Source organism: Eriocheir sinensis, chromosome 28 (genome assembly GCF_024679095.1).
Source record: "Eriocheir sinensis breed Jianghai 21 chromosome 28, ASM2467909v1, whole genome shotgun sequence".
Taxonomy (NCBI): Eukaryota; Metazoa; Arthropoda; class Malacostraca; order Decapoda; family Varunidae; genus Eriocheir; species Eriocheir sinensis.
Genome location: NC_066536.1, coordinates 3,685,392 through 3,698,392, shown reverse-complemented (window position 1 = coordinate 3,698,392; position 13,001 = coordinate 3,685,392). Strand labels below are relative to the sequence as shown.

Sequence of the window (13,001 nt, the reverse complement as noted above, 5' to 3'; positions counted from 1 at the left end):
ATAAGCACTCGAGCAAAATCAATGAGCGTCCCTTGGTCACCGAACAGGACACGCAAGCTAGCTGTGTCTGCCGCAGACTGACCGACGCACGTGAGGCGGGTCTGGCGCCGCTCGCACGTGCAACACAACACACAACACCCACGCTGCGTCACGACGCGCCAAACAATCGATGCACACACACTCGACGACTTCTCATGCAACACTGCGAGTCTACACACACACACACACACACACACACACACACGGGCATGAACGAGTAGAAGCAGGTTCACAATATCAAGTATTTTTCCAGTTGCAAATCCGGATTATCGCTCAGCAAGGAACATCGAACAAAAAGAAACAAAAATAAGCAGACGCTGGAGGAGGAGAAAGCTAAGGAGGCTGAGAAGACGAAAAACTGGAGGAGGGAAAGGGGAGGAGGAGGAGGAGGAGGGAAAGAGGAGGAGGAGGAGGAGGAGGAAGAGCAACGGATACCTGGGTGACTCACGGAGCACACCCGAAATCGTATCCACGGCAAAACCACGATAAGCCGGCCTTGCCCCCCGCCCGCGGGTTTATCAATTGTTGTACGATGTGGGCGGGGCGGAGCGGGGCGGGGGAGGGGTGGAGACGTTCTTAGGTTTTCTAGGGGTGATGGGGGTGAGGGAATGGGGAAGATAAGAGAGGGGAGAAGAGGGAAGGGAAGGAGAGGGAGGAGGTAGCCACGCTCTTGGAAGCAGGGGCTAAAAACTCTTCTCTATCTGGAGTCTCGTAACTTATTCTTCCCAAGTCTACCTGACAGTTCTTACTTCCTGTCCTTCTTTATCTCTTCCTTTTCCCTCGCTCCCTGCAGTTTATCACCAATTTACCACCTCCTCTTTTCGCAATCCTCCTCCTCCTCCTCCTCTTCTTTGTCCCTTCGCTATCTCTCACCTTTTGCTCCTTAATCTTTTTTTTTCCTTTTCCATTTCTCCAGCTTACTCCTTCCTCCTTCTTGTCTCTCGCTCTCTGTTTATCACCACTTTGCCTCTTCCTCTTTTCGTAGTCCTCCTCCTCTTTGTCCCTTCGCTATCTCTCACCTTTTGCTCCTTAATCTTTTTTTTTCTTTTTCCATTTCTCCAGGTTGTTAATTTCTCCTCCTTGTCTCCTTGTAACATGTAGGTTCGTTTCCTCTTCCATGTCCCTCCCTCGCCCTTCATCTCCGCTCTTGTCTCTCTCTCTTCTCTCCTTCCGTCTTGTTCTCCCTCTTCCCCGTCTCCAGTCTGCTCCTTCCTCCTTCCTGCCTCTCCACTTACCTCACCCCGAGCATACTTCTTCCTCTTGTGTCTCTCTCTTACCCTTCACTCTCCTTCTGCTTCTTCCTCCTGTCTGTTATTTTATTTTTTCATCCCCCGCTTCCTCAGTAACCCCCACTTCTCTACTATAATCTTCTTCCCTCCCCTCACTCTTAAATTATCAACCTGCTTCTTTCTCCTTCCGCATGTTCTCTCCTTCTCCAGCGTTTCATCTGTCGCATTCCCTCTATTATTGCTCTTCCTAACTATCCTCCCTCCTCCACTGCCTTCCTCTCGTCTCCTTCCTTTCCCTCACTCCATCTCCTACATCAACTCAAGCCTGCTTCTTCCAGTTCCCTGCTTCTCCAATTCCTTTACTACAGCGTCACTCTCAGCTTCCTTCTTCGCCTCCTCTATCCCCTTGTCCCTTCCCTCCCCTCCCCTCCCTTCACCCACAATCCCCTCGTCCCTTTTCTATACCCTCGCCCCGACCCGCATCACTCCCAGCCTGATTCTTCTTGCTTTCTCCTATTGAATGTTCCCTCTGCCTGCCCTTTTCTTTTTTTTCATCTTAGACTGCTGCTTTTCCTTCGTTTCCTCTCCCTGTTTGCTTCGTCCCTCCCTTCGATGTTAGTTACCCATCCATATCACCCCTGGACGCTTCTTCCTATTGCCTGTCACTTCTGGTCACTTTCTTATTTCCCTTTGGACGTCTCATCTCCTCTTTCTTCGTCCTTTTCGTAAGCTCTCCTCACCCCATCTCATCCACGACCTCGCATCCAAGTTCATTCCTTCGTACTTCTTCCTATCCCTTTTCAATACCTTTTCCGTTTCACATTCACTCTCCCATTTAACTTTAGACGTCTCATCTCCTCTTTCTTCGTCCCTTCTCTAACCTCTCCTCACCTCACCTCATCCACAACCCGCACCGTGCCAAGTTTGATTTATTTTTGCTTCTTTCTTTCGTTTGTCTTTTTCTTCGTCCTTTCTCTAACCTCTCCTCACCCCATCCACGACCCGCATAATTCTGTTTGATTCCCTTTTCTTTCTGTCGTTTGTCCCTTTTTGCTACCCTTTCATATTAGACTTCTTTCTTTCGTCACTTTTCTACTTCGTCCCTTCTCAACCCTTCTCATACAGGGTTCCGTAAATCACTCCCAGACTCCCACTCCCACTCCGTGTTTCCATAGCTATCACTCGTTCCTTCTTCCCTCCCTTTTCCCTTTCACCCGTGGCCACTTTTCCTCCTCTCTCTTCACTTCTCCCCTTCCCCTCACCGATATCTACACCCGCCAGCCGGCCCGAGTGACGTAAAAGATAAGAGTCCACTGCCCAAGGATGATTGCTTAAAAAAAAGAGAGAAAGATAACTGATAAGAGAAAACGCCGTGCAATGCGACACGTTACATGGTTTTAAGTTTCAGCATCTTAAGTGAATGTAAAAAGAAATACAGGAAAGTCTCGGAAAAGTGGTTTGAAGGTTGAGAATTATATATCCGAGAATGTGTGAGTCTCGTAAAATTATATAAATTCGAATTATATAAAAGGAGAAACATTACGAGACGATGGCCAATATTTATAAAAAGACCGAAAAATCAATGGCGATGAAAGTATAAGTGCGGAGATTAACGAAAGACAATACGAGAGGCAATAATAATAAACATACAGTCTTAATGCTAAATAAATAAACACACACACACACACACACACACACACACACACACACACACTTACAATATTACTAAGACAACAATAAAACCGGATGAGAGTCGCTTGAAAGAGGATCTACGACTTTGAGAGAGAGAGAGAGAGAGAGAGAGAGAGAGAGAGAGAGAGAGAGAGAGAGAGAGAGAGAGAGAGAGAGAGAGAGAGAGACTGTGTGTGTGTGTGTGTGTGTGTGTGTGTGTGTTTAAGTCACCACGGCCTGATCACGAGTTGGACTCGTTTTCGCCAGCAGGTACCGTCACGACGTGAGCAAATGCTCATTTGTCGATCTCTGGGTACTGCCAGGACCTCACACACCACACACCCCATCCCCCTTGCTCAAGGGGGGACTGTAACCACGGAAAGAATCTGGCCTGAGCGGGGCTCGAACCGCCGCCTGTTTGGCCGTTAATCCTTGCAGGGCAGCGCTCTACCGATAGAGCCACCGGAGCGGTGTGTGTGTGTGTGTGTGTGTGTGTGTGTGTGTGTGTGTGTGTGTGTGTGTGTTACGAGCTTAGATATCAGATGCCTTCCACGAGGAGGCTTACATTAATGGGAGGAGGAGGAGGAGGAGGAGGAGGAGGAGAAGAAAAGAGAGAGAGAGAGAGAGAGAGAGAGAGAGAGAGAGAGAGAGAGAGAGAGAGGCGATAGATATAAGTAGCATGAATCTTAATAGTATTGATAATCGAAGTCCCGCACACCGTATGCATGAAAGGCGATACTGTGTGAGTGCCTCTCCTTCCCTCCCATCTCTCTTACCTCCCCTTCTCCCCCTCTTTCTTCACCTCTCCTTCCCTTCCATTTCTCTTTCCTTCCCTTCCATTTCTCTTACCTTCCCTTCTCTCCCCTTCCCTCGCCTCTCCTTTCCTCCCTTTTCCTTTTTTCCTATCCCAAATCCTTATTCTTTCTTCTCCTCTCCTAAAGTTCTTTCCTCTCCTTCCCTTTCCTCACCTCTTCTTTCCTCCCCTCTCCTTTGTTTTCCTCTCTAATTTTTTCACTCCTCTCCTAAACTTCTTCCCTCTTCTCCCCTTTTCCTTACCTCTCCTTTTCTCTTCTGAACTCATTTTTCCTCCTCTCCTTTCTTCTCCACCTCCTTCCTTCTTCCTTTCTTCTTCTAAGTTACTCTACTATACTTCCCTTTCCTCGATTAAACTCCTTTTCTATCCCTTCCTTTAATTTTCTTCCCTTACCTCCTTTCTCTTTTCCTCCAAACACCTCCCTTCTACTTCCTTCTCTCCATTATAGTACTTTTCTCTCATTTCCCTGCCCCTCCTTCTCTTACCTTCCTCCTCTCTTCTTTCAAACTTATTTCCTCTACTTCCATTCCCTTGATTAAACTCTCTTTTTTTACTCTCCTCCCGAGCAATCTCTACTCCACCCAACCCCCGAAAAAAATACTAAAATCTTCATCACCTCGGTAACCACCACCACTACTACGAACAACAACAACAACAACAAATTCAATGCTAATAGTGAGGTGCTTTTTTTTTCTTGCATTCTATAATACTTTTCGTGACATTATCGTAACTTTAAAGAATAGCAATCCTCATAAACAATAATTACCAGTGCTATCATCACCACCACCACCACCACCACCACACACACTCCTTATCACAAGCTCTACATTTCCATTACCACAAGTGTAATTAGAGCAGTTATCATCAACAACAATTATTCTGCTGCCTGCTACCCTAACCGCCATCACATCTATAACTACCAATACTACAGCAGTAATACCACCGCCGACACCACCAACACCAATACAGTCAACAACAACAACAACTAGACTACTACTACTATTACTACTACTACTACTACTACTACTACTACTACTTCTCCTCCTCCTCCTCCTCCTCCTCCTCCTCCTCCTCGCCCTCCTCCTCCCCTTCCTTACTCCCCGATCGCCACTACAACAAATAAACAATTAAAAAAAAAAAAAACGTCGGAAAGCTCACTCAATACCAATCGATACAGATGCAATAAAACACACACACACACACACACACACACACACACACACACACACACACACACACACACACACACACACACTTTACACTCACCTTTCTGCGCCAGCTTCATCACCGTCTTCCTCTTCTCCATCTCCTGCAGGTACAGTTCCTTATAGTCCTCCGCATCGCTGGCAACCTCTTCCCCATTTTCTTTGGTGGCCCGGGGAGGCGTCGCAAGCCCCCCGTTTTCTGTCATCGTGGGTGCTACTACTTCAGGTGCAAGATACGTAGATAGTAAGTCCTCTTGTCCCTCAGGTGTCCCTTGTCATGGTCTGTTTGCCACGCTGTAGAAGGAAGGGAAGGAAATGTCAACGCGTTTTAGGGGAGCCTCGTCTAAAAGTATGTAGGATTAAGGGCGAAATGAGTACAAGGAAAGGGTTGAGGATTAACACCGCCCACCTGCCAGCCAGTTATCCAGTCAGCCAGCCATCTCAGTGTGGATGATAACCGGTATAATTATATACGTCACACACACACACACACACACACACACACACACACACACACACACACACACTAATAAGCTGAACTAAAAGAGAGGAGACAAAGTTGCAATGGAATGAGTTACCACAGAAAATCGCGTGTGTTCAAGAGTTCTCACAAGTTATAAGAATTTCGGTGATAAAGTGCGATACGATAAGAGACACTAGTACTTTGATGCAATTCTACAAACCACAAATAGACAAACAACTAAGAACGAACACACACACACACACACACACACACACACACACACACACACACACACACACACACACACACACACACACACACACTTTCTGAATCCCATATACCATTCAATCACAGCCAACAACAGTGACAACAACGACAAGAAGACTACTCCTTCAGGCACCGTACGGCTTCATAATTGGGAGCTGCAGCACTACCTTCCTCTCACTCCCTACCTACACCTCCCTCCACCTCCCGCCCCTCCCCATGCATCTTTCCTCCGCTTCCCTATACCCTCCTCTCCCCTTTTCCCTCTCTGTACCATCACCGTGTAACTTGCTCCCTATCACCCAAGCTTCCTCCCTCCACTCCTAACTCCCCGCGTCTCCCCCCTCGTCCCCCGCTTATACCGAGATTGTCCCGATAGCTGAGGGAATAATAAAATAAATAGATAATGGTTGAGGTGGACAGACAGGATGATAAAATGTCTGAAAAATATAAAGAAGAAGAAATGTAAATAAAATGAAGGCGAGAGGAAGTTGATATGAAAACGAACAAAACAGACAGGAAAAAAACAACAACGATGTGGGGGTGCAGAGGACCGGAAACTCTTAAAACAAAGAGAATATAGAGAACAAAAGAAAGAAAGAAAGGAAGGAAGGAAAAAAGGAGCGGATGAGTAAAAAAAGTAGCGTTCGATAGGAAAAAGAAAAACATCAGCTACACTCCATCCTCTGTAAACCACTATACATGTCCCCCCCCCCGTCCCCCGATACAGTGCAGGTCACCATTTCACCTCGCCCATCTTGCCAGTTAGAGATCGCACCTGTTAAGAAGCTAGACAACATCTGTATCTACCTGGCTACGGATCTTCTTTATGCCTATACAAATACATGGTGATAGATATTTCTCAGCCCATTTTCTTTCCTTTCCTCTGCAAATTTTTATCACTCCTGAACCTTGTCTGACAATTTTATGCTTTTCCTTTAATATATTGTTTTGCGTCCTCATGCCTTAGCTGTCTTTTCGGTTAATACGATTTGCCTCACGTCCCAAATTTGTTTCTTTTTAATGACTTGTCTGTTTTCGTCTTTTCATGTTTTATTCATGCATCTCATTTTTCCACCTAAGTGACAATCAACATCTTCATCCTCGGTCTGGTAATAACGTCATTTGTGGTTTGCTTGTTTGTCCGGACTGTTTCAAGACTACCCGACGCTCATATCTCGGCTATTATAATGTTTGTCTCCTCTGCGTGAACTTAGATCATTATTTCATTTGTTCGTTTTCCTTGTTTTACTGGATCTTTCACTCATGTTGGCTTCTTATCTTCGCTTGCGTCTCCCTTTTTCTTTCTTCTTTTCTTCATCCTGCTTCTGTATTTTCCTCCTCCTCCTCCTCCTCCTTCTCCTCCTCCTTCTTAGGACTTCAATTATAACTTTTTCTTACCATAATTTCGGACGGGAATTGTAAAGGAGAAGAAAAACAAAACAGGTCGCCGTGTTCTTTTCATATAGATATTCTCAGCGTGTTTTGTGGCTGAAGGAATTAACGCAATAGCCGTTCGTGATAAGACATACATCCTCCCGGCTTTGTCTTCGTTCCCAGACGGACGGTCTAATCACTTCACCACTCTCTAATCAATCCCCAGCACCACCGTCACTTTTTATCACCTTATCAGTTCCTCGTCGTCTTCCCCGCCTCCGCCTCCCACACCCCTTATGCTCCCCTCTCATCAAGCTCTCGCCTTACCCCTTTTCCCATCCCTCTCATCCGTTCACAGCCCACACCACTACCAGCCTATGACGGAAAGGAAGCCCCACGCAAGCAAGCTACTCTCACTGACGGTCGCATTATAAAACACTTCGTCTCCCAAGAACGCATATTTGACAAGTCTTTCCTAAGAGTTGTGGGCATTTTCAGGGGTAGTTTTATGACCCTGGTGGTAGTCTGACCCTTCCTCTGTACCGTGAACCTGAAGAAGTACTCATTAGAACCCGATTGACCCCCTCTTTGACCTTTAGAAATAGCTGATGTGAGAAGCGATACGGTCTTATGATACAGACCTCACTCCCAGGCACACATATTTGACAAGGCTTTCGTAGGATTTTGGGCAGTTCCGGAAGTACTTTCGTGACTCTTCTGGTAGTGTGAACTTTCTTCTGTACCATGAACGTAAACAAACACTTACTGGAGCCCGATTTATCTCATTTTCGGACCTTGGAAATAGTTGATGTGAGAGGCGGAGGCGTCTGGGAATACCGACCTGACATTCCCACTCTATCGCTTATCTCGTACACGCCTTGTCTCGTACACGCATGCAAGAGTATCGTACTACATCTCTTACCACACAGTTTCCTTTTTTTTTTTTTTACAACAAAGGAGGCAGCTCAAAGGCACACAAAAAAAGAAAACAATAATAAAAAAAGAGCCCGCTACTCGCTGATACTTTCCATTCATTAATCAAGTTCATCGTCAGTTTATGCATGGTAGGGCTTGCGCATATGCTTCATTAAGACTTAGGAAGGGAATGTAAAACTAAAAAAAAATGTATAAATGTATTCTTTAAACGTCTAGGATTAAGTGACATGCTATACTCTCGTTCAATTGGTCAATAATTCAAGTTAATATGTGATTTCCTTTCCTCCCCGCAGAAGTGTTTCATTAGGATAGCTATGGCATAAGAAGTTTTTAGTAATCGGAAATGTTAAGGAAAAGACTGAGTAAAAGGAGAAATATATATAAACATTTTTCCCGTCCTCAAGGAATCTCTCTCTCTCTCTCTCTCTCGCCCTCGCCCTCGCCCTCGCTCTCGCTCTCGCTCTCGCTCTCTCTCTCTCTCTTTTCCCTTAATAACGTGTTAGCAATTATGAGAATGAGTAAACAAGTAAACAAACGATAATTATTATAATCTATGAAGGCATTCATTAACGTTATTTCCCCAGGGTGGGATTATCTTACTCGGCTTTTTTTTCTTAAATTCGGCACAGAACATTTATTATATATTTTACCCATGAATTTAATGTTGGAGAAGGTATTTTTTGGTATATATGTACGTATATATGTATGTCAGTGCATGTATGTGTTCGCCGAGTGGCCTGAGACTACCCACATGTTGTCCTGAAGACCACCTATCAACCCGGACTTTAGAAGCTGTGCGGCGCAAGTGAAATCAAGAATGAGATCCGGGGGCAGCATCAACCAATAATAATGGCGCCACTATAAACAATTGCCTGCGCCATGACGGACTGGGGCCGACCATCAGGCCCCTATGTAATAGCCTACCGGCGCTGTAGGCCAGATGTAAAAAAAAAATGTATGTATGTATGTATGTATATATGTATGTGTATATGTATGTATGCATGTTTTTGTTCTTAGGCATGTAGGTAGGTTTGTGTTTATGTATCAGTAAGACCATGTGCTAGAAAATGTTGCTTTGTCGTTGAAAATAATCTTACACTGCCAAATAAACAAGTACAAAAAAAAGTAAAGAAAGTTAAATGTGAGTCCCAAGTGTCCCAAGACATTTATTTATTTCTCCCAGGACGCTGACCACAAAATAACCTTTCGTAACCTGACCTGACCTGACCTGACCTGCCTCTGATTAGTGGAGGACGAGGATGACCGAAAAGGTAACGTGTGATTATTCTGTCTCTCTCTCTCTCTCTCTCTCTCTCTCTCTCTCTCTCTCTCAATGATCAATGAATAAGAAAAAAAAGGTGGTCACGAAAGCCACTATCCCACAGGAAGGTCATTAGGACACACACACACACACACACACACACACACACACACACACACACACTTCCGGTCATATGTTTGAGTGATGATGGAAATCCACACGCTGTAGGAAGAGTAAATGAGAGAGAGAGAGAGAGAGAGAGAGAGAGAGAGAGAGAGAGAGAGAGAGAGAGAGAGAGAGAGAGAGAGAGAGAGAGAGAGAGAGAGAGAGAGAGAGAGAGAGAGAGAGAGAGAGAGAGAGAGAGAGAGAGACTAATATCTTCAACCACTCAATACCTCTGCATTATTCGGGACATTTCTACATGCATATTTTAGCGCAAACAAGTAGTGTCTGCCACCAAGTACACTCGGGAATTTGCTCTGGATTTTTAAATGAAATTATTCAGTCTAACCCCTGGGTGCAAGAGTACTAAGGTGTTTTCCAATAATTGATTTTCTCCACTCTCTTCGATTTGTCCACTTTACAGATTATTCTAGGCTGGCTAATGGGTGTAAGGTTGTTTAGTATTTCTCTATCCTTCACTGCCCAGATGTCCAGTTAGAATCGTTAGTTTCGCTCTTCGTCCCTTTATTAGAACTTCTCCGTGTTCATTATCTGCTTGCTCTCTATGTAAAATGATGTTCGTGATTAATTTCTTTTCCATTAAACGTGAACTTCCACTTTTTTTTTTTTTTACAACAAAGGAGACAGCTCAAGGGCACAAAAAAAGGAAACAATAATAAAAAAAAAAAAGCCCGCTACTCGCTGCTCCTACAAAAAAGAATCATAAGAGGTGGCCGAAAGAGAGGTCAATTTCGGGACCAACCCTTTTTCCACCACTACCACCACAACCACCACCACCACAGACAATAACAATAGTCATTACTACGACAGCAACAGCTACTATTACCGCTACCACTACTACTACCACCACCTCCAACACACGATAACGATCACTAAAATACAAACCACCAACTCTGTCACCAACTCTAACCACCACATACCACCATCAACACCACCTTCCCCATTACCAACAAACGCTGCTCACAGATACGATCGGATGTAATGAATATGAAATTACACCTTAAGTCTTATTTTTTCATGTATAAGAAAACATATGGTATACAATGGTCCGGATGCAGAATGGAGGAAAATAAGAGGGAGGAGGAGGAGGAGGAGGAGGAGGAGGAGGAGGTGGAGGAGGTGTCTAAATATTTACGGGAATACCACGGACGAGGACTTACCACATCCTCCAGTTTATGACGTCAAGTTTCAGGACGAGGCTACAGACTGGACCAGCCTTCACCATCTCGGCAATCACCTGTACTGTTATCTCTCTCTCTCTCCCCCCCCCCCCCCCCCCACACACACACACACACGTCGTTCGTCATGTTATTACTTCCACGGCGCCACAGACATCCACCGACCGAGACGAAGTGGACAAAACCTGCAGGCAAAACACCGCGGGAAAAAGAATAATAAGAAGCGGCAGCGATGAACAACCTTGGAGGAAGATGAGCGGAAGAAAGAGTAAGAGGAGGAGGAGGAGGAGGAGGAGGAGAGAAAGAGGAGGAGGAGGAAAAGGCTGAGCTGCAGACACGCTGAAAGATGAGAAGCGAGCGGATCTCATATCTCCGACCACCGTAATAAATGGATGATGCGCGGAAGACGAGGAGGAGGAGGAGAAGACGTAAGTGTTCTGACTAGCGCGGAAGTTCAGATCAAAACCCGCATAAAACGACCAAGCGGAGAGATGCAGGAGGAGCTAAAGACGATGATATATAAGATCGCTGACGTGGCTATCAACAGCATAACCAAATGAAACCGTCAGAAGCAAAACAGGAATCGCCGTAGATGAAGATGAAGACTGGTTGGATGAGAACTGAGAAGAGATTCGCAGGCCAAACAAACAAACAGGCTAGGTAACCCAAACAAACAAACAAGCAAAACTCGTCCCCTGGCAACATCAGCATTGAAATAGGAGTAGCAGTAGTAGTAATAGTAGTAGTAGTAGTAGTAGTAGTAGTAGTAGTAGTAGTAGTAGTAGTAGTAGTAGTAGTAGTAGTAGTAGTAGTAACAGGGGCCCAAGAAGTACGATAAGTAACTGATATTTCTAGAGAACATAGCAGGGAGAGGCAGCAGCAACAAGAGGAAAAAAGAGGAGGAGAAGGGGGAGGAGGAGGAAGAAAGTAGTACATTCTCGCGTGGTGCCTCATGGAGTGTGGCGGGGAGGGCAACAAGACCCTTCTGTGTAGTACTCTCAAGTGGGAAAACCTATGCCGGGACACGCTACTCCCAAACACGTCAAGTCCCAACACGCCAAGGCCCAACACAACGAGACTCAACACAACGAGACTCAACACACCGAGACTCAACACACCGAGACAACACGCCAAGGCCCAACACGGCGAGACTCAACACGCCACCACGCCCCCTCTCGGCACGCCACCATATCACAACATAGGCCAGTGCTCTCGAGTCTTTTCAAGGCCTACACACACGCACATTTGATAAGTTTTTCGTAGAGATTGTTGTGGGTATTTCCATGGGTAATTTTATGAGCCTAGTGATAAGTTCGACAAGGCTTCTGCGCCATGAACGTGAAAAACACTCATGAGAACCCGATTTACTTTATTTATGAGCTTTGGAAGGATCCGTTGTGAGAATCGAAAGCGTCTGAAATACGAACCATAACACGACACACCACGCCCCACGACGACAAGCCACGCCACGCCACGCCTCCCCCGTACACTCCCTCTTCCCTAGTGCTCCGGATGTCGCTTCTCTCGTGAACACGCTGCATCTGCGTTTTTCAGTGCGTGTTTTTATTTGCTATTTAGAATGACGACGCGCCCTTCAAGCAGGACCGTCCCACGCCCCTTCCGGCCGCTCAGTCAGTCAGCCAGTCGCCCGGTGCGGGATGGGGCGGCACGTGATGGGTTATTTTTGCTTTGCTTTGGTCACGGGTCTTGGTTCGGCGCTCACACACACGTCCTCTTTTCCAGAATCAGTCTAATCTTTTCTCATGGAAGGTGGGCTTTCTCCTCCTCCTCTTCTTCATCCTGAGGGAACTCCTGCCAATACAGACATTGACAGGAGTTTCTACTCAAACCAAGTCATCCACCATTGGAACAATCAGAAGTGTAGTAAATGCGAATACCATCACCTCCTTTAAAAATCGAATCGACCGCCATTTCGTTACGTCAGGAAGACATTGAATACCGGAGTGCTCTCATCTGCTCTGAGTTCACCAAGTGACTGTCGAGAGCGGGCAACCTCGTAATGAGCTAATAGGCTTTCTGTTGCCTGCATTTCTCATGTTTCCTCCTCCTCCTCCTCCTCCTCCTCCTTCTCTTCCTCTTCCTCTTCCCCTTCCTCTTCCTCCTCCTACTCCTCCAGTTGCAAAACTTCGGGTACGGACACTCAAGAAAGGAGGAACAAAAGGGGAAGAAAGAATAGAGATGAGAGAAGAGAAAAAGGGAAAAGGAGATAAAAATGAAAAGAGAAGACGAGAACAAAACAGAAGGGAACAAAACAGCTCATCATTTTTCTCGAGGCTCTTTGTTACCCTTTGAGTTATATCAGATTATTTGCTAAAGCTGTTCACCAAATGCGAAGAAAAGAGAAATTCACGCCGTCTTGC

At 45.6% G+C, this 13,001-nt stretch overlaps 1 protein-coding gene across 3 annotated transcripts in view; it reads right to left on the bottom strand.

The window, feature by feature from the left end:
• LOC127004376 (shootin-1-like) overlaps positions 1-13,001 on the bottom strand; it is a 64,103-nt gene that overhangs the window by 33,161 nt on the left and 17,941 nt on the right. For all 3 annotated transcript variants that reach the window (XM_050872010.1, XM_050872012.1, XM_050872011.1), the window contains exon 2: positions 5,020-5,252. In XM_050872010.1, the coding sequence (XP_050727967.1) occupies positions 5,020-5,164 (145 nt within the window). In that variant the 5' untranslated portion in view covers positions 5,165-5,252. The remainder of the gene's footprint in view (positions 1-5,019; positions 5,253-13,001) is intronic.